The sequence below is a fragment of the Podarcis pityusensis genome (assembly GCF_964106645.2).
Source record: "Podarcis pityusensis genome assembly, chromosome: 3".
Classification (NCBI taxonomy): domain Eukaryota; kingdom Metazoa; phylum Chordata; class Lepidosauria; order Squamata; family Lacertidae; genus Podarcis; species Podarcis pityusensis.
Window position 1 is genome coordinate 39,695,493 of NC_138026.1, and position 27,717 is coordinate 39,723,209.

Here is a 27,717-nt window from a genome sequence, read left to right on the forward strand (position 1 = left end):
CTACTTGCACTTTGACTTGCTTTTGAACTGCTAGGTTGGCAGGAGCAGGGACCGAGCAACGGGAGCTCACCCCGTTGCGGGGATTAGAACCGCCGACCTTCCAATCAGCAAGTCCTAGGCTCTGTGGTTTAACCCAACACATTAAAACATTGAATACAGCAATCCAAAATAAAACATTACTGAAGAAAATCAGATATATACCCTCAAAGCGACATACTTTAAAGGAAACTAAAATATTATCTTAAAGATTTCAAAATGAAACATTACAAAGGAGGTAAACTACTGAATGCACACTTAACGCAGAAAAGTTAAGAAAAAAATCTTTAAAACATTTAAAAGGATCCTGGGAACGTTAGTTTGTTGATGGGGCTGGGAATTGTAGCTCCGAGGGGGAAAGTACACTTCCCATTATTCTTTGGGAGAAGTCATGTCCTTTAAATGTGTGTTGTATATGCTTTCAGTGTTTGGTATGGCTCTGCCCTTAGTTGCTTTCAGTGAATAGTGAATTACTGAAATATGTCACTCTGAAAGACTGAATATTTTGTAGTCTCTTACTGCCACCTTATGTGATTTCTTGCCATTGCATATAATGAACTTTATTTCCCCATCCTAGTCAGTTGTTTTTAGGGTGACCAGATAAGTGACAGGACAGGTCTTCTGTACTGTGGCACAAACGGTCAGTGTCTGGTTGTTAGCCAGAAGGTTGGTGGTTTGAGCCCACCCAGGGAAGGACGTGGGCTGGACTCCTGCACTGCAGGCAATCGGAGTAGATGACCCTTGGGGTCCCTTCCAATTCTACAATTTAAGAGAGAATTACAGCAGCTGCATCTTTTCTCAAAACGTATCGCAGTATGACACAATAGCCTGTTTCTTCTCCATAGCTATTAAAGATACAAGAGCTTTCCTGTTGCATGCAGTGACACTAGCCACCTTCTCAAACAAGGTGAGTTGAAGATATATATGATACTGGAAGATTCTCGTCTTCCAAATTTACAGTGCCCAACTTCTGTCCTCTCTATTCTTCTGGGAGGAGTGCAAGCACCAGAGGTATACTTTGTCCTTTGTGGACAGTCAGACTCAAAAGTAAATTCAAAGCACATAGACACAATAAAATCACAGTTGCGGAGCACATTATGCACAAGATTCAAAATAAAATGCATCAATATCTGACTATCATACCACTTCTGAAATTGTTTTCACTGTATAAGGGAAACTGTAAGTGATATTTTTACAGAAATTTAAAAGTTTAGTTGACCAGAGAAGACTAAGTTTCTATTTGCTCCTAATTCACAAGTTAGCAGGTATGGCATTTGATAAAATCAGTGCTCTTGAGGGGAATACCTTTTAAAATAATAAAATTCATTTCAGACTTCAATAATTGACTTAATGCTTTTGTTAAGAAATTGCTAGCATAGTTAACTGGCCTGGCTAAATAAGTAAACTTGCATATGCAATATTAACTGCTGTTTCAGCATATGCAATCGGTATGTAGGGTTCATCCAGACTGCGATTTCCCCCCCAGATATATTCTACAAGTTGTTATTGATACAATAATAGTGCATTAGTGGTGGATTTATTCGGGACTGCCAGCACTTAATTCCACTTCATTAGTTCCAATATGCTCTTCCAATGCACTATAGCACAAAAAAGTGGGACAAAACAAACACCCTGGGATTTGGGGGGGGGGGGGCGAGGATGAGTTTTAGCAGGAAGCTACAGGACACGCACTTATTAGAATGAAGCAGTATGTTTATCTCAAAACTTTTGCATGTGCCAACAGTACTGAAAGCCGGATTGTGTGTAACCACCCCAATAATATTGTGAACACAATGCACAATAAATTGCACAATAAAATGATTTATTTAGAAATTATTTATTGAACAATGCACAATAAAATAATTTATTTTAGTGCACTAACGTAAATTAAAAAAATTAAATCACTGAAACCTTTGGGTACTTTTTAAATAATATATTTTAAAAAGATTTTTATACTTTGAATTTGTATTTACTAAGCTATATAGCAATCTAATACATGCCCTTAGCCTGGGATCTAATGTGTGCAGTGGTAAAAATCACAAATTATTCCCTCTATCTGCAACAACCCTTTTTGGTAAGTATGCCGAGAAGCAAATTTTCAGCCAAAGGTCTTTTGATAAGAATAAAGTGAAAATAAAATCCATTTGGCTGTGGTGATTCATAGTAATTAAAGCTGAAAGCACAACAAAGCTCAGGTCCTCAGTATAACAAAGTCAACAAAGCTTCACATTCAGGGCATCTCTGCAATTGCAATCTTGTTATTATTTCCAAACAATCACAAACTAGCTCATTTTTTCTTTAATATGCTGGTCACAAGCATTCTCAGGCATTTTCTTATCCCCAAAGCAAAACGCAGGTCAGATTTGTATTGATTTTTCTGAAATGAACTACAATCTCTTCTTCTTAAACACACTTCAGTGATCACTCTAAATGACAGTGCAATCAAATGAGCACTGCACATTGGATAAGCATTCTCCTTGTCTGTCTGTAGCATGAGTGACTGCTGGATCTGCTACTAGAATCACCAGAGTCAGGTGTTTCAAATTTGCCCTCAACAGCAAAATCTGGTCATTAATTGAGATGTATATGTGTATTTCTAAATCACCAGACAGCCCAGCTGAATGGAGGTGTTGAAGAAATGGGAGAGATTACTTTCCATTAGTAAAAGCTTCCCAATGCACATGCCCAACAAAATCATCCTACAGGTCCCACATTCAACTGATGCATAATGCAAGACTGACGTGAGGCCCTCTCTTCCACCACAAATTGATTTGAGGAGAAACTGCGCAAACCAGGTTTCTGTGGGTTTAACTAGCAAGGAGAGCTTTATTAGACTGCACTTGTGCTCATTTATTATTATTATTAATAATAATTGCATCTTATATCCATTCTTCCTCCTGCTGGAGCCGATGCTTACGTTTAGGATCTGCTTGTAAAACCAACTTGAAAATATGCTTTTTCAAATTGTGTAAAAAAAAGATTCTAACAGAAGAGTCCTAAACACATCTTTGTAGAAGTCCTCTTGAAGTCAGTGGGATTCACTCTCAGGTAAGTGGGGTTAGGACTAGAGCCTAATTCAGTTCTTTAAGATAGGGGTTATGGAATCACAGAAATGTACACCCAGTGATGGTGATGATGATGATGATTTATACCCCGCCCATCTGGCTGGATTTCCCCAGGCACTCTGGGCGGCTACCAGCAGAATATTTAAAATACAATAAAAAAAATCAAACATTAAAAACTTCCCTAAACAGGGCTGCCTTCAGATGTCTTTTAAAAGTCAGATAGCTGTTTATTTCCTTGACATCTGATGGGAGGGCATTCCACAGGGCAGGCACCACTACCGAGAAGGACCTCTGTCTGGATCCCTGTAACCTCACTTCTCGTAGGGAGGGAATCACCAGAAGGTCCTCGGAGCTGCACCTAAATAAAGTGACTGAGTTTTTACAGTGGGACCTCGGGTTACGTACAATTCGTTCCGGAGGTCTGTTCTTAACCTGAAACTGTTCTTAACCTGAAGCACTTTAGCTAATGGGGCCTCCTGCTGCCACTGTGCCGCCGGAGCCAAATTTCTGTTCTCATCCTGAAGCAAAGTTCTTAACCCGAGGTACTATTTCTGGGTTAGCGGAGTCCGTAACCTGAAGCGTATGTAACCCGAGGTACCACTGTATTTCAGTTCACTCCATGTGAAAATACAGAGATGGTTTAATCTTATGCGTAACAAGCCTCATACAGTTAGACGGGCTTTTCCAGCACGTAAGTAAGCAAACATGCCTTGCTTTTGCTTGGTATTTTCATTTCTAAAACGTCGCCAAAGAAGTTCAAGATGTGAAAGGGTGCATGCGCAGGTGAGTTTTCTCCCGTGTTGTTTTCCTTGGAATCGAGCTAACGCTGCTTGGAGAGAAAACTACCAACTTATTCTCTAAGGACACTTCACGTAGAGAGAGAGAGAGAATTAAAAAACTCGATTTAGCTGCTTAAGGGAACTCGCAGCTTCGAAGCGCCCAAGCTCCGAGCGCTCAAACTAAACAGGGCAGCGGGTTCCCTCGGCAAAACAAAGTAGCGCACCTCGGCGGGCGTCACGTGAACGGGAAGACGGCGCTACGAACCCTGGGACGCCGCGCTCCCAAGCGCCGAGGTGCGCCTCTCCCGACAGGGGGACGCCGGATAGGCCACGTGACGCGGCCGCTTCCAGAACTACATCCCCCGTGATGCTTTGGGCGCTGAGGGCTCCGTTGCCATGGCGCCTTAGCGGTCTCCTTTCTCCAACTCCCTCGGGATGCCGTTACCGCCGCTTTCTCCAGCCCGGGTGTTTGCCGAGCTGGTCCCTCCGCCCGCCGTTGGGGACAACAGCCGGGAGAATGAAGTCCCGAGGCCGCCGGGGAGGGAAGTTCACGTCAGCGGCACTTCGGAGCTCAGCGCTAGGCCGGACCGGGCGAAAGTCACCGTTTACCTGAAGAGCAAGAAAGGAGAGGCCGGAGCGGCGCGGAGCAGCGTGACTCGGAGGCTGGATTATGTCGCCCAGAGCGCCCGGCAGCGCGGAGGAATCTCGGTGGGTAGAGGGTGAGAAGGAGAGCCGACCCACCTCTCGCGCATGCGCGCAGCTCAATGGCTTTCTCTGTGGCTACACCACATCATCACATCTTCTGCACCGGAAAAGCTTTCGCTCTTATAGTTTGGTGGGAGGGGTGGGCCGCTTGTACCCCTAGAGATATCCTCAACACCACTGATCTGATGGAAGCCGAGCTGCATCATGTGGAGGGGCAGTGGTTCCACACCATACCATTAGGAGAAGCATTCAAACCGCAGTGGAATGATTAGACTAGAGAGGAAACCCTTGGCTACAAGCCCAAGTTTACTGTGTCTTTCCTGATTGTGTATTTGCTGCATTTCCATCCTGCCCTGCTGTCAGTGAACTTAAGGCTGCGCACAGGTTGCTTAGATGGCAACCAGGTTTTAAAAATTGCTCTCTGTATTCAATGCAACAAGATATATTTACGGAGTAACAGGCTGGATGACAAATGATTTCATGCTCTACTTAGGTTGGGTTAACAGTCCAGAGTAGTATTTGATACAGTAATTGTGGGTGAAGACAAGATTTACTCATCTATGCTAAACTGGATTTTTTATTTTTACCTTGAAATAGTGTACCATGAACTCTGCTGCGTTGCTTAGTACTAGTTAAGCAACCATAATTTCACTGAAAAGCATTCTCTTCCTTACTTTTGTACTTAAATCTGGTTTTTTTCCCTAGGAGAACGACATGACTGTGACAAAGAACTTTAGTAGAATAGACAATGTGTATAAGATGGAAGCAGAGGCAAGTGTCTTAAGTAAGAGTATTGGTCATATGTCTCAAATACCATTTTTTTATATATATCTTGAGCATTAAACAAGAAATGTGAAACTATGTCCTAATATGCTTTTCTGCTCAAGGGTGAAAATGGTTCCACACCCATGCATTACAGTATTACAGCTTGTGGTTATTTACAATCTTTTTTGCCATCCCACTCCTGAAATATTTTCCTGCAATACCATCTTAATAGCCTTACAAAACTATGTCAGCATCACAGCACGCTTGATAATGAGATACTGGTGTAGTTATTTATGGAAGCAGAAATCGAAACATCTACCAAATTTACAATCCAGTCCTCAAAACATTCATATTGAAACTAAGAAAAGCTTTCTTTATGTGAATTGTGTTTAGAATTGCAGCCTTGGATCTAGGCTTCAATCCCATACATGCTTATCTGGAAGTCTTATTGAACAGAGTGTACGGTAGTAAAAACCTGGACACCCCAAAAGTTGTTGAGCTCTTTTTTTTTTAGGAAGGCCCAAAAGTTTGCTTTTTTAAAGGACGCCACTGAAATTGTTGAGCTTTTTACAAAAACACCAAGACGTCAATTCCAGACGTATGACAGCCCTAACACAACGGGACTTCTCATGCACTGTTCACTGTTTACTTCTAAGGCAGTTCTGTAGCATAGGTACTTGGAAGTTACTGTACAGAGGTAGCATATAAATGAAAGTATAATCTAATTTAGCTTTGTACAAACTGCATATTATAATTGATTTTGTATTATTCATCTTTAGCCAATTTTTAGCTAAGGCACTGAAAAGGCTTACAAATTTTTACATTCCCATATAGGTCTGCATTACATTCAGTGATTTCGGCAAAATGCAAGACGTCTGTAACTTCCTTGTTGAGAAGCTAGGTAGCTCTGTTATCATCAGCCCACCTCACTTTTACCATACAGTGGAGGCTGTAGATGCCCTTCGGTAAGTTATGTCTTCCTCCTTTTACCAGAAAGTTAGGTCTCACTAGCTTGATTTACCAGTGCCATGCCTCTGGGAATCTGTTCTCTAATAAGTAGCCAAAGCTTCTATTTTGTTGACCAGTCCAAGAAAACAGCTGATGGAATACACATGTTCGTATAGATATGGCTCCTACGTAATAGTAAACCATCATTAAAATAAATGAGGGTTTAAAATGAATGTGCTAGTGCATACAGTTGGAAACGGCAGGTGTTTTACTTTTGTCCCGTTGCTGGAAAGCAAGCTGTATTATGTAAGAATCCAAGCTCATCTTTTGTTTTCCCCAAATAAACCATGAACAGTAAACCAAGAACAAACCTTGATTGCTACTTGTGACTTGAAGAGAAGCAGACCAGAAGCACTAAGCCAAGCGCCATGGCAGGAGCAAATCCCCCATGAAAGAGGTTGATATAATATTAAAGTAGACAAAAAAGCGAAACAAGGCTCCATATTCTTCTGAAGGTTCTAAATTGGAATGTATCATTAAGATGACAAATCATTCAGTCAAGCACCCCAGTGCTGGTACATGAATAACCGTGAAATCTGGTAGAGTCATACCTCGGGTTGCGAACACTGTGGGTTGCGTGTTTTCGAGTTACAGACCACGGCAAACCCGGAAGTACCAGAACGGGTTACTTCCAGGTTTCGGCGCATGCACAAAGCACTAAATCACGCTTTACACATGCGCAGAAGTGCCAAATCACATCACGCGCATGCGCAGATGGGACACTGCGGGTTGCGAACGTGCCTCCCACACAGATCACGTTCGCAACCCGAGGTTCCACTGTACTCCCAGTAAAGTGGGAACAGGATTGCAGCCTATGAGGAGGAGAAAGCCAGCCTAAGAAGAGATGATAAATGCAATCACATATATTTTGGCTTAATGTCAGAGTTTTGCCTGTCTGGTATGGAAAGGTTGAAATGACAGTGCATGTATATAATAACACCACTTAAGTGTATATATAGGCCTTGATTCAGATCTGAAGCATAAAGAACTATTAAACTGTTGAACTGCAGCAGCAGGGTCTGTGAAAGCATGCAGTTGGTAACACTTTCAAAGAATGAATATAGATCAATGGTATCAAAGGGTAGGGCAGCTAACTTTTCATGCAAAACTAACACAAAAGTTAAATGTTGCCTGTGGAAGAAAAATACTTTTCCATTAGTTTGTTACATGTTTATTAATGGTTAACATATCAGAACATGGGAGATCCCACCATCAGCATGCACCTCACTCTGGACACAATGAGCTGGTTTTTGCTCTTTGCTCTGAAAAGACAAATTAACTCTGTTCTGTGTGAGATTGGAACTTTATTTGCCTTTCTCAGCCTTTGACAAACTTACCTTGGATTTCCAATCTGACATGTGTGTTGTTGTTTTTCACAACAATGTAAACTGGTGGAGTGGGGGAAGGGGGTTAATTTAGTTGTTTAAGTTGCATAAATTTTAAATGTCATAAAATGGGGGAGGGGATAACATCGCTGAATATATAGAGGCTGAAATCCTACACTGATACCTGGAATGAACTCAATGAACTCAAACTAACATACTTTTGGGTAGACCTGTATAGGATTGTACTGTTAGTTGCTTTGTGAAGGTCTTTCTCATTGAAAAGCAGAGTATACAGTGCTCAAAAGTAGGTACTACATTGGTTAACGGTTTTAATTGACACACTCCCTTTTTGTTGCTTTAATTAGCTAAATCTTCTCATTTGTCTTTGTTGTTTTTTTCAGACGTCAGGTTTGTCTTGCTGCTGTTGGGAGTGCCCGGCAAAAAGCTCAAGAAGTTTGCCAGTTGCTTGGCCAGCCCCTTGGGAAGCCTTTGCTAATAAGGGAAGAGGAAGTGAAAGAGTGGGAGGGCCACCTCGAAAATCACTTGGCCAACGCCCCAGACTCACTGGGTTTGCAGCAGAGACTCCAGAGTGCCACCATCTATGTTTCCTCAAGGGTATATGCTGTTTTTGAAATAAAGGGGGAAAGGAAGAGAAAACAAGCAGCTCACATAAATGTAAACTGATTTATTACTGAAGTCCGGAATCCTTGTGTTTTCCTTTGGGAAGAACATTATTCTTAGGAAGCTTAACTAGCTTTTCCTTAATCAAAATGTTAAAGTGACTCTGACGTTTGTTCACTTTTTAAACGATTCCATGAAATTGTAGCACAGGTTGTAATTCTCTGGACTTGGACGCAAGCTGTGGCTTGGATCCCAATTTACGTTTCATTTCTTGGAAGAAAACTTCTTGCCATGAAGAAGCCTTCGTGTTCATAGAAGACACTTTCCATTATCAGCAGCTCCTTCCATGAATAAAACAAACTTTGGAATCAACCTAGTGAATGCTTGTGATAGCCATAGATACAAGTACATTTTTAATATACTGTTTAGAATAATTCTTAATGGCTGATGACAGAAACCAGTTTTTTTTTCAGTGTTTTACACTGGACAAATTGCATTTGGTGAAATGCCACATTGTCAGTGTAGTTCAAGAAATCTCTGTTGAGAGTAGTTTTATCAGGGGAGAAATTCCTTGGATGCCAGAAGCTCCTGGCCTTCAAATATAAGGATGTGCATTTACTGTCTGACATGAGAAATTTCTCAAATATAACCAGTCTGAGTTAAGAAATTATGAATAAGAGACGGAAATACTGTAAAACTGCATTGTTGCTGAAAAACTTGCTAATTTTTGGGTGTTGGTGGTGAGACTAGGCAAAGTGTTGAGTGATTTCTGCTTGAATAGTTTCACAGATTAAGGAATGCAGTTTAAACAAAAAGGATAGAACTTACAACTCTGCCTAGTTTCTTAATCTCCAATTTAATAAAATTCTAACTTTCCAACCTGTTTGAACTATTCACTCTTTGTATTTCATCTGCAGTTTGCTATTTTTGTGGAATTTATTCTGGCTTTGCTAATGTAAGGAAGCAAGGTTATGGGGGCGGGGCAGCTTTTCCTAACAAGGAAATAATGCAGATGTTTTTCATTCTCCTAGCCCAACACAATGTCCATTTTATATTATAGTATATTATCATACCTGCCTATGCACCTGTTAAGAATAAGTGCCTTCAGAAAGAAAGTTGATCACACATCTCTGGATAATAGAATTTGTAAGGCTGTCTCACACATGTAGTGATGGTAGTAAAATTTACCAGTTCCATTAGAGCATTTGTGTTAAGAAACTAAGTTACTCTTGTTGCCAATCAATATCCTTTATATTTAAGTCATTAAGGTTGCAGTCCTGTAGAAACTTACCTGGGACTAAGACTCGTTGAACTTGATGGGGCTTATTTTTGGGTCAACGTAGGATTGCAGTATGGTGAAAGTTTTTAGACACAACTTGTGTACTTCACACATTTATATTAGTTTAATAACAAAAGCAAAGCAGCTTAGAAAAACGAGTTTTCTATTTATTTAAAAATAGGTTTGTAGTTACTACATTGCAGTGACAGTAATTCATACACATACATTCTAGTTTGTATAAAAGGATTCCAAGTATTATTCATCAAAACCAACGTAAGTGTTTCACATAACAATAAAAGTTTCGATCAATATGTACAAAAAGAAAGGGCACTGTTCATCCAGGTGTGAGACTGCACTTTATAACTTGATAAAGCAGAAGAGAAAGAAAATAACCTTGATAAAACCTAAACTTGTAAAACTGTATGTTGGTTACATGAACATTTTTGGGATTTACACCATACTGTACAAAGTAAGCAAAGCTTTAAAATGTGTCAGTTTCAAAATTAGATGTTCCAGACAATTTCCTTAAGTTACACTACATTATATGTTTCAACATTAAGTGGCAAGATTTAAGGTATTCACTCAATAACTTTCTTTTCAATTTTTGCAGTGTAATGGTCCAAAAATGTAACTTCAAAATGTGTGTCAATAGCCTATCCTTTTTAAAACATGCATCTGAGATAAATATACCATGTTAAATGTCTTATGTGAAAGTGTAGAAATTTGGTGCTGTATCTTTAAAGGTGTAGTCATTTCCAGCACTAATTATATCATGAACAAAAATTTATACCATATCCTGAAGCAATTATCTGCATTTATTTAAAATTCAAATATTCAGCATTTGGCTCCCTTTTTGGTATCAAAAGAAAAATGATTTTTCATATAAATAGCTCCTTAAATTATTTACCCTTTAAAAAAGGCAAATTTGGGGTTTGGTCTTTAACAGCAAATATTATGCTATTTCCATCTTCAAAATGCCATCTCACATCTACGGTACTTTAACAAAAAATATCCTGAAATAAATGTAACCTTCCTGAAACAGAGGGTACCTTTTATTCCAAAATGTTGTGAACTAAATGGGAAAATGAGAGCAACAAAATAATTTTCTGCTTCACCATTATTCCAAGAGTAATTATGTAAAGTTAGCACATTAAAAAAAAAACACAATACCAGATTTTGTTATATTAGAAATAATTTTCAGACTTGGCCACTATATATGAAATGTACACCTTTTTTGAATTATAAACATATGTACATTATTTACAGCAGAAACTGGACAGCCCTTTTATTAGATGAATGCTTAGGTCCAAGAACATGAAATGCAAGATTGATACATCAAAATTTACAAGGCTCAATCCAGTCGGTCCCTTACACACACTAGGACACAGCTGTCCCACAAGTGCACCTCTCCAGTTGTGGGAAGTCTGATGGCCGGTGTGGGTGAGATGGATGGCAGGAAACTCCTGCATGCCCTGAGGATGCAAGGCACGACTGGATTGTGGCCTTAAGCTTTCATTAAATAGACCACCAGGAGCTCTTGCTTCAAAGAAAAGGATCCAGATTCTTCAGCACAGTAGGATCAGCTCTTTGCAGAAATCAACACACTTAAGAGCTGTGTGTATGGAGTTCTGGTTGGGGTCTTAATATCACTTTAGATGTACTAAAGCTCATGAAACTGAAAGCTCAAATTGGTATTTCACAAAGAGTCGTAACACAGCACATGACTTATGTACTGAAACTATGTCCCCATTCATTTTTAAACGTTGAGAAGTACTACATGCTTTTGAATCGGTATTTTACAAAGATCAATCCAAACTAAGATAAAAGTATTAAACAACTGAATTAACCACACATGGAAAAAATTGACAGTATGGTACGAATAATTTTGTGCAAGTTTACATCACAGCAGTACTATAGGAAGACGGGTTTTGTAAAGCTGCATCGCTACTCATACCACAATGATAAAGATCATTTCTTCAGTACCCAGTATTATACCAATGTAATTCAAGCTTAATCCCTGGGAAACAATTAAATTTCAAACCCGCTTAGCCAAACAAGGGATTGATTACTGGAGTGAAAATGAACTTATTTCCCAATCAAAGAAAATGGAATGTGCTGCTATCAGACATCGTTGTATAGTAACCACTGGTTAATATTGAAGTAATTTAATGTTCAGCATTATGGAACTAATGGACCGCTCTGTATCAGAAGCTGTATTCAGTAGACTGCATTTTACATTTGTTTTCATTACTGCCAAGTTTGTAAGATAATTGCTTGTGTGAATATCTGTAATTACCAACAGAAAGAGTGTCTACATAGTATTTTCCATGTAAATGTGCCATAAAATAAATATTACTTTGCTCTCAATAGTTTTATCCATAACACATTTCATTATGGTTTCTCCCTCCAAAAGTTAGTGAACCAGTATTTATTGCTTATATTAAAATGTGCTAAATCAAAAGCTCTTCTGTGTTGGTACAATAAATTTTTTGCAAATCGGTCAAATCTAACCAGTGACAGTAATTTAAGTCAAACCAATGCAATTTACAGCACTTATATAGTATATTTAGCACAATTACAGTTTTAAGTGTTTCTACACAAACATATTACCAAAATAATGTTAGAAAAAAATAAGCTTGTGAACTCTTAGTACAAAATTATTCATGAATGGGGAACAATACATTTGTGTATTGCAAATAAGACTTCGATTCTTTTGTTCTGAAATGTGTAATTTTCAGACACTATGATGGTGATGTGTACTATTCCATTCTCCAACGTTACATACACATACTTGATGTATACAAGTATATACATAAATATATGCCAAGTGGGACATAGTTATAAATGGAGTAACTTACAGCAATGGGGTTTCATGTTTGCTTTGCCAATTTCTTTTATATAACAATGCAGATAACAAAAGGAAATCACACATTTGAAATTGATTGCCTTCATCAACAGTGAAATTCTTAAATGGACAAGATAAATCTACTGTAATGCTTCCATTGTGAAATGAACTATCACTGTACATAGGCTGCTGAAATATTTTCATGTTTAATGTCTGCAATATTAGTAAGAATGCATGTTTAAAAACATAAGTCAGTGTCCCAAATCCCATAATTATAGTATGCTAATGAAAATAGGTATCCAAGGAGGACTAGTGCCAGTAGAATTTATTATTCTACTGTAAATCATGATTTGGCAAATACTCTTAGTTGAAGATATTTTCTTAAAAGCCAAACCAATATGGGTTATTTAGAGGAGATGGTGATGGCAACTAACCAACCAAAACAGAATCTTCCCTGCCTCCAAACATTCTAAACTGGCCTGATCATAACGTCGATTAGTCTACTTCAAATAAAAGTGAATTATCTTGATGTTTATGAGTATTTGTGATAAAATCAGAAATGCATTTTAAGAACCAACTGCCATGGACACAAATGGATAAAAGATGCATATTAATCTTGAACCTCATACACCATCCACTGCGAGCAACATATGTGCACTAATTGAGTATCGTGTTGCATACATAGCTGTGTTGCATACATAGTTCCTGAAGTTGCTTCCACCTGCAGTCCTCAAACCCGGACTGGAAACTACATATTAACACAGACTGTCAATGTTGCCAACATGGTAGACACACACAAAACGTAAGATAATTGGTGCTGTCAACCTAGCTATTTGGAGGGTAAGGATCTGAATATAACCTCCCATGCTTCCACTGGTCATGGGGGGGGGGGGGAGAATGTTAAAGGGGCTGCTTTTCCACCTCTCCAGATTATTGGCTCTACCATGTTGGCAAAACACAGCTAAACCTTCGGTTACGTGAATATAATACTGGTAACAACACACACAAAACGTCAGGCTGTTTGTGACTATGCAACTTCTTTTTCAAAATCAATTCAACATATAATATAAAATATCACAAGATGCAATTCCATAAATCAAGAGAATATATTCTGATAAAGTCCAATGGATGGTCAGGAGAGACAGTCCATTCAGTTGTTAATTTGGCAAACAGGAAATAACCACGGCACGGTATGCTTAACCTGTGGCGTTCCACACCTCGCTACTTTGAGGATTCTAGCGTTCTAGTGTTCCTTACATGTAGGTATCAGATGGAAAGCTTGAAAGTATGGAACGAAGGATTCCGGGATAATACCTTGTTTCGCCCCATCAAGCTTTGTCAGCCGTGAATACTCATAACTCTACCTATTATGTTCCATGTTTTTGGCACACAAGAATATGAATATGCACGGCTGACGAAGCCAGATTGGGCGAAACAAGGTATTATCCCGGAATCCTTATTGTGCCATACTTTCAAGCTTTCCATCTAATATCTACATGTAAGAAGCACTAGAACGCTAGAATCCTCAAAGCAGCGAGATGTGGAACACCACAGGATAAGCATACCATATCGTGGTTATTGCCTGTTTGCCAAATTAATAACTGAATGGACTGTCTCTCCTGACCATCCACTGGACTTTACTTTATCATAATATGTTCTGTTGATTTATGGAATTACACGTTGTGATATTGTATATTACATGTTGAATTGTTTTTGAAAAAGAAGTTACATAGTCACAAACAGCCTGACGTTTTGTGTGTGTTGTTACCAGTATTATATTCACGTAACCGAAGGTTTAGCTGTGTTTTGTCAACATGGTAGAGCCAATAATCTGTTTGGAGAGGTGGAAAAGCAGCCCCTTTAACATTCTCCTCCCCCCCCCCCACCAGTGGAAGCATGGGAGGTTATATTCAGATCCTTACCCTCCAAACAGCTAGGCTGCCGGCACCAGTTATCTTTTGAACAGGTATGTATACATCTGCATCTCTAGATTGAGGCTTACTTCTCCCAATGGGTGTTAAATGAAAAAAGTGTGGTTACATTTTTGTACCATGCAACTGTTTAAAGATGTATTTTGTCTTTTTTTAAACTGGACTATACTTTCAAACAATAGAAATTGTATTAAAGTTTGTTTTAATACAAACTTTGTTTTAAAGGTATAAAATAAGTAAATGTACCATAAACAAATAAATAACTGTTTCTTTTTCCATAGCAGTACATACAGCAATACATTCCCCTAAGTCATATAGTCATTTACAATAGACAACTTAAGTTTACTAAAGATGCACAAAATAATAGACTACAAGGCACAATCATTAAGTGGGATTTTCCTTTAGGGTGTATATATTGACTTATGTCAGCTTGATAAGTACACTGTAAAAAGTGCAGAAAAACAATGTGCAATGAGAACACTGTATAAAACATGATTGCATAAAAAGTGATTTGGCCTTTTTATCTTTAATAATTGAAAATAACCAATCTTCCCCTTAAAATAAAAGTATGACATTTTAAAATTTTATCTAGTATTATCTAAAAAGTCCTGAAAAAAATTATTCCTGGGTAATATTGTATATATTTATGTGCTTGTGTACATAATATATACATACACAGACACTTTTTAAAATTTTAGTCAGTTTTAACACAATTTGTATAAACAATCAATCTGATCGCATCGTAAACATAAGAATCTCACACTTTTCCTGCAGTTTCCTTGAATCCTTTAACCCAATTATACATTTTGCCTAAGGATCCCACCAGTGCATTAATTGTTTTTACTACAAAGTACCAGTAGAGATAATTTTTCAGAACAGTGTATATTTAGAACATAGATTCATAAGCATAATTGAAAAATGTATGCTGCACTGACACTAAAAACTTTTCTACTGCACCGGTTTTCAGTCTTTGGCACAATAAACAGAGATTTGATTGATACGAGAATGAAGGTCTGAAAAATTAGACATATTAGTCAAACTTTTTCCAATGTGGATATATATATCTACATAGTGTGATTTTTCTCTCTGGCTGAACCTAGATAAACCAACAAGCTGCACTAGGTTTGTTTGTACAAAGCTGTGTGCCCAATTACTACTGAAATTAAACATCTTATTAGCAATGTTTGGAATTTTGCATTTGTTCTCAATGGCATTTACTGCCACACTCTGCTAATATCCTGCAAAACACAGATACTACACTCTATACAAATGTACTGTACCTTGCTCATTCAAAAATAGGAGTTCTGTTCTCAGTCTGTTACATTAAAAATTCTATCAATTTTAATCAAATAGAGGTTACTGACTGTCCAAAATTACAGTAACATTTCTGCAAATCAAGAATTTCCATTTATACAATCTTCAATACCAACTGAACAAAGTGAATTGAAATGTATAACCTACTTGGAGGGCAATAAATAGCAAAAGTTTAAAATACATACTTCTTTCAAAGAAATGTTCAGTTTGTTTTTGCTATACTTTTTCCAAATCAGAAGTATTCTCATTTGTAAATAGCAGCAGAAAGCAGATATCCTTAGTTCTACCACTTCCTCAGCTGTACCTGTTTATTAGCATTTTTAAATGCTGGTTACCAACCAATGAGATTAGCCTTTGCTTTTTCAGTCAACTTGCGGACTCTGCCTCTGCTAGATGTCCCAAAAGTCAAAGAGGTGTCTTCAAACAATAGTTGTCTTTGCTCCTCCTCCGAGTCATCTTCATTGTAAAAAGCTGTCCTCCTACCCTGATTTCTAGTTCTCATGTGGGGTTCAGAATCTTTAAGTTCTTCATGCTCTTCTTCAATAGGTTCATCTGTCTTTTTTCTCTTGCTTCTCGTCTGAATCTTAGGATCTGCAGAAAACGTAAGTTCTAATCCTGGCTCTTGTGCCTCTGGCTTTCTTTTAGGCTTTCTGCCTCCACGCCCTTTTCTTTGCAACAAGTCTTCCTTCACATTATTTTCAGAGAGAGAATTGCATGCAGTGGAAACAGATGCTTCCTCTGGTGTTGTTGTTGTTGTTGTTGTTGTTGTTGTTGTTGTTGTTGTTGTTAAGTCTTTAGTAGTCTGGATTGTGTTCTGCCCTAAATTCTTTTGCTGAGCAAGTAATAGGTTTTTTGGTTTCCTCCCTCTTTTCTTGTGCACCACTTCACAACTATTGTTGTTTGTTTCAATCTTGGGTTTCCGTCCAGGACCCCTCTTAAACATAGGCTTTGAAGACTGTCCCCCATGTCCATTTACCTGGATGCTTCCTGATGCCAAAGCCATGACATTATTCTTGCAATCTGCTATAAAGACAGAGTAACATGTCAGTGACTTGCATTACCCATCTCCTTTGCAAGCAAATAAAAATTAAGTGCAGAGCAATCCTAAGTATAGGACCAATCAGGCCTCAATTTAGTTGCATACAAATTAGACTCATCTGAATGATTAAACACACCAAAAACACCATAAAATTTTCTAGTATTAATCAGGGCTGTAAACTGATAAACTAAAAACTTGCCTTATAAATTACTTAGTGGTTACTTGGTGGAAATTACTTTTAATCAATCTAAAACTGCAGCCCCAGTTATTATATATTCCATAACAACCAACATTTAAAAATACAAGAAGCTTACCTTGTGGGCTGAGAGTGGAAGATTTTGGTTTACGTTTAATTTGTTTATCCTTCTCTACATTTTCTCTTGCAGTATTATTTCTAGTGTTATGAGTATAATTGGTTTGATTATGGACTGATAAAATATTCTGGTTCTTGGAATGTTTGGTGGAATCCTCTAGTACTGGAAGACAACAGAGAGAGCAAAAGGTAAGTTTTAAACAAGATTTTCAATTACTATATATTTGTTGGTCAAATAAATACATTTCTTATTTCTTCTGAAATATATTTTCAACAAAATATTGTTGAGGGGTTCTATTTAAGATTATTTCACTCATTTATCCTCACTCTATGGTTTTCTATACTTCCATGATTTACACAACCCCCAAATCTGCTGACTGTATGGGGTCTGGAAGGAGACGTGGCTCTCTGCTACTGAAGAACATTGGGACATGTCCACAATGGTCCTTTGACCAGAAGTAGCTGGCATCAGGCCCCAAAATAGTGTATTTGGGGGGAAGGTAGTATCCAAAGCCCCTACATTCATTAGAGAAGTGCTGGAATCAGGCCCTCTCTCTACAACAAGCCTGCAGCTGAGTTAACTAAATTTGCCTCCATTGGAATGTGCAATGGGAAAGGGGACAGAAATGAAAATTTTACATTGTGAAGGAAAAAAGGCAAGTCTGCCCATCCCCTCCCCCCCCCCCCCCCGCTGGCAGGCCTTTGGAAGTGGCAGTAAAATTGCCCCTTTGCATCCCCAACCTCACTCCATTTAGGATTGCGTTCCTAGTCTTCCTAATCTGAATATGAACATATAAATGTGATGTTGCATCTGCAGTGGAAGCCATTATATTTTAGGTTCCAGATCTGTACCACTTATTAATAAGTTTACCCACCTGATTTACCTGATGTAACAGTAGCACTAGGTTTCACAATTGTAGGCTTTCCTCCTGAAGAAGTAGATGGTTGTTCATTAACTGCCATTTCTGCTACTGCCCTTGTACTCCTTGTTCGGACCAAAGTCACATCTGCTTTTCCATTCATCTGAGCAGCAGTGTTTCTCAGGGATGTTGAACGTGATGGTGCAGGGGGCAAAGGTATAGCAGGGGGTTCAGCTTTCAGCTGTGGTTTTATTATTTTTCGTTTCCTGTCCGGACTACAAACAGATGAGAAGTCTGACAACTCATATTTTATAGCGTAAAGCAATAGCAATAGGCCCTGGTTATCAACTAATTTCATCCATGAGCCATTTTGTCTTTATGTGGTCCAATTCACCCACACACATCTCTCTCAATGCCTCTTCAGCAATTCAAATGCTGATTGTAACCTTTAAAGGCCTAAATGGCTAGGGCCACAGGTATCCAAGGAACTGCCTAATCCCACATGAACCTGCCCAGGTCTTAGAATATTCAGTAGAAATTGATTACTTCTGCTGCTGAATATTAGGTGGGTGACAAACTGGGAAAAGGCATTGTATGTTGTGGTTCTATGACTCTAGAATGTTCTCCATTAGCCAATGAGTCTGATGTCTAAAGCTTATCAAGCTAAGACCTTTTTAATGTCTAGGTTTTTAAGTATCTTTTTACAGTGGTGCCTCGCAAGACAAAATTAATCCGTTCCGCGAGTCTCTTCGTCTTGCGGTTTTTTCGTCTTGCGAAGCACGGCTATTAGCGGCTTAGCGGCTAAGCGGCTATTAACGGCTTAGCGGCTATTAACGGCTTAGCGGCTTAAAGAAAAAGGAAACAAACTCGCAAGACGTTTCGTCTTGCGAAGCAAGCCCATAGGGAAATTCGTCTTGCGGAAAGACTCAAAACACGGAAAACTCTTTCGTCTTGCGCGTTTTTCGTCTTGCGAAGCATTCGTCTTGCGAGGTACCACTGTAGTTAGCTTTTAAGTTTTAACCACAGCTTAAGTACTGGTCTGCAAGTATCCCCTTATGGTTAGTAAGTTTACTGAATTAACTGTACAGTGGTACCTCGGGTTACATACGCTTCAGGTTACAGACTCCGCTAACCCAGAAATAGTACCTCGGGTTAAGAACTTTGCTTCAGGATGAGAACAGAAATCGTGCTCCGGCAGCATGGCAGCAGCAGGAGGCCCCATTAGCTAAAGTGGTGCTTCAGGTTAAGAACAGTTTCAGGTTAAGAACGGACCTCCGGAACGAATTAAGTACGTAACCAGAGGTACCATTGTATTCTCTCAGATGCTGGGGTGTGGGTGGGGCGCAGGGAGAAAACAACTCCTACACCAAGGGGTCAGGTGGCCTCATGTATGATAGTGGCAGCTTGGACAAATGGACTGGAAGAATCAAAGCTAGCCCTGGGACTGTGCATGGGAGTAAGCTAGGAAATATCTTTTTATGCAGTGTAAAATATTAACAAAAGGAAGCCACAAGTGCTGCCACACCAATGTAAAACATTCAAATATTGCACTTGGAAGAACGAAGAACTCTATCATACCTTGATGCAACGCTACTAGAAAGAGAACTGCTTCTGCTTCTTTTCTTCCTTATCTTTTTAATTGTGCTTCTTTTATGAAAACGCAAGGCTGATTTGTAATCTGATAAGATGGAACTAATGTGTTCTTCAAAGAAGGCAGACAGGCGCAGGCTCATGCTGTAAATCTATTAAAAATATTAAAGTGTATTAATATGACAAAAAATTGAACAGTTTGTCTTACATTTAAATTTATGCCCATAGTAAAGGTAAAGGAACCCCTGACCATTAGGTCCAGTCGTGGCCGAATCTGGGGTTGTGGCACTCATCTCACTTTATTAGCCGAGGGAGCCGGCGTACAGCTTCCGGGTCATGTGGCCAGCATGACTAAGCCGCTTCTGGCGAACCAGAGCAGCACACGGAAACGCCGTTTACCTTCCCGCCGGAGCGGTACCTATTTATCTACTTGCACTTTGCCTGCTTTCGAACTGCTAGGTGGGCAGGAGCAGGGACCGAACAATGGGAGCTCACCCCGTCGTGGGGATTCGAACCGCCGACCTTCTGACCAGCAAGTCCTAGGCTCTGTGGTTTAACCCACAGTGCCACCCGTGTCCCAAGATGCCCATAGTAGTTTACACAAATCAGCAGACACATGAAGCAAGATCAACTGCACAGAAGATCCCCATAAGGCTCCACAGCATCACATTCTCTGTTTCCCATGCACCGCAATGGGAACATTAGAAGGAATGTTCACAGTTCTTCACCCAGCCTTGTACTCTCCATAGGTGCTTTTGGTCAGAATGTAAGCAGCCAACACAGATAGAGGGAACACTGGATGAGGACAGGAGAGGGGCCACAGACTTCACATCTACTCTATTGTTCCTTCCTGTCACGTTGCTTGTCTGCATGCCCAAGTGCAGGAAAAATAGGTAGATGCAGGGAATAAGGATCCGTTGAATTGTATCGGGATTCTCCGTGAACAGGCACAAGACCCAAAATAAGGTATTATTTCAGGTAACACCAACTATATCTTTAAATATACTTTAAATTTAACGTCTGAGACGTGTTTTGTTGTCCATATTCAAATCAATTACACATTCCGCTTCTCTAGCAACAAACACAACATTTAAAGAACATCAGTACATATCAAGAAATAAATTGCAAAGCCATACTCTTGATCTTTTGCACGGTGTATACACTTTGGAGTTGCTGAAGATTAGCCTCACATCTTTACACAATTCCATTGGCGATTCATAGTTCCCTGCTTCTAGTGTTTCCCGAACCGTGGCAAAATCCATTGGCGTATCAATGATGTCTCTGTAATCCTTTAGAAATGTTTAGAAACATTAATGAACTGATTTCAACAATCTAATGTTATATTACTAATTACTGAAAAAGCAGAAAATAACTGCACAAGCCAGTATGAAAAACCATAAATCTTATACTGTGTTTTAAGCAAAATCCCCCAATGGAAAAAGGCCTAAAATTTCTGAATGTGCTACAAATCAGATGTATGGCAGATGAACAGCCTCAACAAACAGAATGCATGAAATACCAAATACAACCACACCTGTAAAAGAGATAGATAATAATATTTTGCTGAAAACTCAACATCATTGTCTTTTACTTAATAAAATGTTTATCATTATTCTTCCACTTCAGTTTTCTAAGGTAAATGTTTCAGAAGAACATCATATTTTCAAAATACTCACTGGATATTCAAGAAGATCCACTGGCTGGCGAAAAGGTTCAGAATCCTCACACTGAAAAATTAGATTCAGCAATTCCTGGCACTGCCTCTTCCATGCCTGAATATCGTAGGATTGAGCTCTATTACGTAACCTCCGCTTGGGCTGATGATCCTAGAACAGCAATATTGAATACGGCTTATCAAATAAGTAGCTGTTCTTGCAAATTAAACAGAAAACTGATTATCCCCTTGTGGAAAAATGCTGAAGGAAAAAATATTCTGTGACCTCTCTCACATTTTGAAGCCTTGCACTGTTACTTGAATTGAACCCAGTCAGTTTTTAATATCTATCTGGAAAAAATCAGGAGAAGGAAGCCATGGGCTGCTGGTGGTACCCACCATTTGGAAAATCAATAGTTTTAACGTTTATTGAAATAATCAATAATATTAAACATGAAGATACACATAATCAAAGAGGCCTTATTTAAATTTGTTTGTTCCCACTTCACACATAACCAAAGCAGAAATCACTGATGTAAAACAAATATTACCTTCCTCTTTCTAGTAGAAGTGCCTGGCATGTTAATGTCTTTCTCTTCTTCCTTTGGGCAATAAAATATTCATCACATGATGCAGAAATACTAAGCATTTGAAATATACTTAACTTTGGGTACTACTTCATATTTATTTATTTATTTACTTCTACTTCCTTTCTATTATGAACTTGTAAGTCTGAAAATATTTTTACACTTTAAGAAGCCAGCATTTGTAAACAGCAGCCACAGGCACTGCCTACGCTTGTTACTGCTGCTACTAGTTCCAGTCGTTTCCTTGCCTGCATGAAGTTCAGTGTGTGATACAAGGCCCACAAATACCTGTAAAGTTATTACTAACTCGTATTGAGATAGGGATGCATTTTCCAGAATCTCAAATTTTAAAACGGTGACTGTTTAAAACACAAGCACACACACACACAAACACACGTATAGGGACAGTTATAAATTACATTATATCAGAATTTATGGATCTGATTAATGTTTTCTTATACTAACATAAAGAACATTAACCAGGCAATAATTTATCTTCCTATCTTAATTTGAGCTACACAGGTATTCTTTGTAAACTAGAATCCAAATTCTGCACTTTTATCCAAAAATAAAAGTCGACTGGGTTTTATGTTGCACACTATGCTCTGGATGTGAGAGAGCTGGCAAAAGTATATAGCTTTGTACCAGCATAACATCAAAACAACAGCAGTGGCTCTAAGGACAGGGATTCTGAGGAAGGTACACACCTGCAATGAAATTCTCTGCATACAGAATGCTTAAGGCTTAAATACTTGATTTTACTAGAATTGCATTATATTTGGGGACAGAGGTGTGTACATGTGTGTGATGCATATACTTTCATGGAGCTTGTATGTAGAAATAATGTTCACTCATAATTCACATAACAAGTAAATTGTTGTTGCAATAAATAAAGCACACAAATATTACTTCAAATAAATTAGGGACTAAAAACCATCCTTCCTGTAAAGAACATGAGGAGCTTGAACTAGAAGGAATTTGATTATCATTGCAGAACCCCTCTCTGAAAGCTAAATTTGGGCAGAAAAATACTTTAAATAATATATATAACTACTTTCTAAAGAAATGCATGACATATTGGGTTAGCTTACCTCCTCCGAATCAGACAGGACTTTTTTCTTCATGGCATTATACAGTGGGATTATGTCATAGCAAGTCTGATCTCTGTTCAATAAAACACTTTGCATTAATGAGCTTATTTGCAGCCACAGATGCACAGAGTAACTTGGATCCTGAGCAGAAATCCAGTTACAGGATACTCGCTGGTGGGAGGAAGCAATTTTGGCTGGTTCTTTTTTCCACTGCAGCTCCTTGCTCACTGGGTGACCCACTAAAGTAGCCTGGGAGACGGCACTGGGGGCTGGAGGTGGAACTGAAGATAGTCTTCCCTCTCCCTTCCACCAGTGGGAGCCTCCATTGGATTAGAGTCCCTTCTATTAATTGAAGGAACCCTTACGCTCATGGAAAACCAAATCAGGATCTAAATGTCTATACAATACAAAATTTTATTGCTTCATGTTATTGGATTATAGTCAAAGTAATGCCAGCAGAGTTCCCTGGTGCAATGCTTCCACTCCCTCTCCTCTCCCCAATCTTCTGAAGTTTCCTCAACTTTCCAGAGCTGATTTTGAGGGTGCGCATGGAGCTGCAGGGGAGAGGAGAGAAAGTTCCATTCTGCTATCACAAGGCTTTTGCACTAGCAGAATGGGAGCATGGAATACTGCCCAACATTAGGAAGATTTTAAATATCAACCTTCCTACTGTTTAAATGGTAATGTTAACCATGTTCTCTCCTCTAAACATGTAAAAGAATATGCCGAGTATAAAACATTGTCTTTCTTTGTATCTTTCTCAGATTATATTTTTCCTGCCTCTCTATCCAAAGCCACTTCTACTCAAAAACAAAACAAAACAGGAAAACCCCAGGCACAAGCAGCTTCTAAGCTTTCAGCAATTAATTTGCAGGATTTCAACTACCCGGCTTTCAACCACACAAAGTTGATATCACACAAATTAATCACGCATAAGATGCGTTCGTACTGTATTCCCAATTCCTTGCCTTCCAGTAATGAGAACAAGATTAAATGAGCCCACAATGGAATTTACAACACACTATTTCCATGGATAAAGTTGTTTCTGGAAGAGTGGTAATTGCTGAAAAAATGAATTCTCTTATTCACAATAGCAATTAATAGTTCACTCTTACCCATTGTAAACATAAATAACATTCACTATAGATTAAAAGCATGTAAAGAATTCCTCTGGTTTATGCTATTTCCACAATATGCACTGTGGGTCTGTTCATTAGCTTACTTTATGAAGTGCAGCAGCAGATCTGTGACAAATTTGGCAGATTTAACTATGGGACTTCCTGGTTCATTGAACGTCTGTGTATTATATTCGATATACCGAACCTCCCACATAAGTGAAGAAAGTCGCCTTTGAAATAAAGAACACATGCGTATCACAGAAAAAATAACTTTTGAAATTTTGTTCAAAATATGTAAAGACCTGGAAACGAAGAGTGATGTTCAGTGTTGTACAAGCAAACTTCTGATAACCCTTACTCTCTGTCCCTCCCACATCCCCAAAATCTCCTAAAGACGGTCGCTTCTGGAACAATTATCGGGATACACATTTCTCAGAGTAGGGCTAAATTAATAATATGGACAAATTGTCAGAAATATAAAACCATCCTGACAAGAAGAAAAAAATGAGAGCTTAATACATGACTGCTTCAGTCAAGGCAGGCGCAAACTGAATTATAGTACCTACCTACTTCCTGCTTTTGACCACTAGGTGGAGTCATTACATATTTAGATTTTAATGGATCAGATTGGGGACAGGTCTTCCATAACTGGGGCACCACCACGGAGGGAGCCTTCGCTCTGGTAGCTGCCCACCTTATCTCAGATGGCAGCAGCACTCACAGCAGGCCCTCCACTGCAAATGTATAGGTACATATATCTGCATATGGCAGCCCTACAATTATCCTGGGTCCAAGCCATAAAGAGTTTTAAAGATCAATGCCCACATTCTGAATTAGTCCCAGAAAAGGACCAGAAAACAGTGCAGCTGGCCTAGAGAAAAGAGATCACAGAATACTGTGTTGGTTGGTTCTGGTTCCTTGGGTTATGAGAGGAGGCTCAAAGAGATAAAATTATGAGCTTATAATCAAAAATACCTCCTGTAGGCTTCCTTTTAAGCAGTTCCAAGAGGAACAGCAGCTTTAACGTAAGTACTTGCTCAGTTAGAAAAACAGTTAAGAAAAGAAGGGACCCATAAGCCATTTAGGATTTCCTTTAGACAAGAGGCAATCCACATCAAGGTACAGTGGGCTGGAGCATTGCAAGATTTAACCATAGGACAAGATAGTCTTATACGACAGTTTGACATTTCATTGTACATCACAGTAATTGATCTGTGCTGTACACAGCTCAGCTAGAAGCAAAAGCTGCCCAGGAAATTACCCTAACATATATAAAATCACAAACATTTTTGGAAACACCAACAATAAAATAAACTTAAAACAAACCTGTAAAACCTATTTTCCAGCCTCTGTTTAATTGTACTAAGATCAGTAGGATATGCAACGACAGTGCAATACATTGGATAAGCTTGGAAATCCACAGGAGCCACAAAAGCAGAAGCAATATCTAAACACAAAACAAAGATGTCATTACTACATTAGTGATAGGGAAGCAATTTTCTTAATGTGCAGCAGTAATTTGAGTGAGAGAGTGCCTAGCTAAAGAGGGAATTCTACAAGTCTTTCAATAAGAATGTGAAGTAGAAGTGACTTTTTTTTTTACTTGTAAGGTACTGAATATATGTATTCTATGACCCACACACACAAAAATATTTTCTCCAAAGTCCATCTCATGCATGCCATTTTCCAGCATAGAAATGATTGCCACAGATGAAGTGGACTGAAAAACTTGAATTTCAGTATGTGTTTTGAGAAGAATTTTAATACAGAAGGCCAAATTAAAAATATGCAGGAATGTGAGACTATCTTAATGGATAGAAATGATAAAAAAACACTTTTTCCCCCTTCTTTCACATTACCTAAAGTCATCAGCTGGTTTATCCCTGAAATTATTCTTTCACATTCATCATCACGAGTCCTGGAACCCCACTCTCCTTCCAAAGGCTTGTAGATTAATGATCTGCTTTCAATATTAGTTAAAGGAACACTAGTTCCAAGCTCCTCTGGAAACACAGCTGAAAGAGACACAAAATGAACATAATAGCTGATATAATTATCCTTGCAACTTAAGAAATTGCATACCTATTTTTTTAAAAAACAACAACACAATGGTATAAACAATTCACAGCCCACTATTGTTTTTAAGAGCAACTAACTGATTGTGGAATATTATAAATGCATTTGGAAGAAAAACAAATACTTATTTCTGCATTACAGAGCATCTTCCATTATTAACATACTTACACAGAGTCATAGCTAGCTAGGATTATTTATTTATTTTGTTTAAAGAATGAAATGAAATAATCTATCCTTAAGGGATTGGACTGAGTTAGATGGATGAAAGGCTATATACATTTGAGCTACACATCTACATTTTTAATATATCTAATTACTTTTACAGTATTGAAAATCTTCTTGATTGAGGTCAGCATGTAAATGAATTCATCTCCACGTCACACAAATATAATGATAAACATTCTTGTTAACCAGTCTGGAGTCTGGCATTAAGAATTTAGGATTTCTAAGGAAGAGCTAAAATGAGATCCAACTAAAATTAGACTCTTAAGTAGCTAAGTTTGAAGAATAATGTTAGAAGGCGCAAAAGAAACTTATGGTTAGGGGAAATTATGTCTCTCCTAGCACTAGGGTACACTAAAGCATTTTGTAAACCACTAAACCACTTTGTAACCTTGACAATTCCAACATTTAATAGTCAAAGCTTTTCTTTATAAAAGTAGAGGCTGTTCCATATAGCAAGCGGTTTATGAAGTTTCTACTTTTCTTCTCACTGCAGTCAACATGGCAAGTGATCAGCATTCCTTCCACCTTTGGAGCTATGGAGATGGGTAGGGTACATTATTGCAGTTGCATAGTGATTCCTGCCCCTTTTCCAAGCTCCAAGGTTGGAAGCAAGGCAGAAAGTTATTTAGTTGCTCTGTTGATGAGGTGACTAGCACTTCTTGCCTCTTGCCTTTTCTCTCTTCCTGTTCGTAATGAATTGTGAATTGTTTACATTGATGGAGATTCTTTAAATTAAGTTATTTTAATGTTATTTGTATTTTATAGGAAATGACATGTATAGCAATGTATTGCTGGTGTTTATTTAGAATAGAATAGAATTTTATTATTACGGTCACAGACCAGTTCCGGGTCACTTACAATATCAGTTCCAGGTCACTTACAATTTCCCTTTGTTTTTCCTACTTTTCTGTGAATTGCTTTTGGGTGTACTTATATAGAAGAACAGAATACAAATATAGTGACGGACTGAAAGTTGTATCCAAAAGCGTTGCTGAGCAGACAGATTTCCATCAGTGGAACAGGAAGGAATCCCCGTCTCCCTTGCAGCTCTTATCCAATCAGCTCTGGAGGGTTGGGGACCCAAATAGCTTGCCAAGTGCCGCTGTCTCCATACAGATATTTCAAGTGATCGCCAACACCAAAGTGGGAGATTTTTGGCCCTCCAAGCATTTAACTACAGCTCACATCAGCCAAAGCAACCATGGCCAATGGCTAACGTTAATGTGAGTTGTAGTTCAGCAACATTTGAAGGGCCAGAGGTTCCCACACCTGACCTACATAAACAAATTAACTGGGACAGAGTCTTCATTCTTCCACTTTACCACTCATGAGTAGAAGCAATCATCATAATACTTCTAAAGTGTTAAATTTAATCAATTTATATATCAATATCTGAACTTAACAGAGTCAGGATTTATTACAGTGAATCCAGCAGTGTTATGAACTCTGACCTTGGGAATTCACCCCAGCAATGCAATGGAAGGACAAGTT

At 38.6% G+C, this 27,717-nt stretch overlaps 2 protein-coding genes across 7 annotated transcripts in view; one reads left to right on the plus strand and one right to left on the minus strand.

Moving 5' to 3' along the window:
• Positions 1–4,165: 4,165 nt before the first annotated feature.
• On the plus strand, positions 4,166–9,187 carry IRAK1BP1 (interleukin 1 receptor associated kinase 1 binding protein 1). The gene is made up of 4 exons (XM_080998877.1): positions 4,166–4,588; positions 5,291–5,356; positions 6,185–6,315; positions 8,085–9,187. The coding sequence occupies exons 1-4, from the start codon at positions 4,316–4,318 to the stop codon at positions 8,365–8,367; spliced, it is 753 nt and encodes a 250-aa protein (XP_080855003.1). The 5' UTR covers positions 4,166–4,315; the 3' UTR covers positions 8,368–9,187.
• Positions 9,188–9,729: 542 nt separating this feature from the next.
• Positions 9,730–27,717, minus strand: part of PHIP (PHIP subunit of CUL4-Ring ligase complex) — a 63,088-nt gene continuing 45,100 nt past the window's right edge. For 4 of the 6 annotated variants that reach the window (XM_080998847.1, XM_080998850.1, XM_080998846.1 and 1 more), the window contains 11 exons: positions 25,785–25,940; positions 25,252–25,372; positions 24,030–24,155; positions 22,808–22,880; positions 21,681–21,731; positions 21,152–21,301; positions 20,612–20,764; positions 19,464–19,627; positions 17,901–18,160; positions 17,027–17,188; positions 9,730–16,696 (listed from right to left, as the gene is read on the minus strand). In XM_080998847.1, coding sequence (XP_080854973.1) covers positions 16,005–16,696; positions 17,027–17,188; positions 17,901–18,160; positions 19,464–19,627; positions 20,612–20,764; positions 21,152–21,301; positions 21,681–21,731; positions 22,808–22,880; positions 24,030–24,155; positions 25,252–25,372; positions 25,785–25,940 — 2,108 coding nt within the window. In that variant the 3' untranslated portion in view covers positions 9,730–16,004. The remainder of the gene's footprint in view (positions 16,697–17,026; positions 17,189–17,900; positions 18,161–19,463; positions 19,628–20,611; positions 20,765–21,151; positions 21,302–21,680; positions 21,732–22,807; positions 22,881–24,029; positions 24,156–25,251; positions 25,373–25,784; positions 25,941–27,717) is intronic. The other 2 variants (XM_080998849.1, XM_080998848.1) reach the window with 2 other exon arrangements.

What these genes read in the sequence shown, in the direction of transcription:
- IRAK1BP1 (XM_080998877.1), top strand. Translation starts at nt 4,316, where the DNA reads ATGCCGTTACCGCCGCTTTCTCCAGCCCGGGTGTTTGCCGAGCTGGTC. An exon ending in TGTATAAGATGGAAGCAGAG is followed by an intron (nt 5,357 to 6,184) that starts GCAAGTGTCTTA and finishes ATTCCCATATAG; the next exon opens with GTCTGCATTACATTCAGTGA. An exon ending in GAGGCTGTAGATGCCCTTCG is followed by an intron (nt 6,316 to 8,084) that starts GTAAGTTATGTC and finishes TGTTTTTTTCAG; the next exon opens with ACGTCAGGTTTGTCTTGCTG.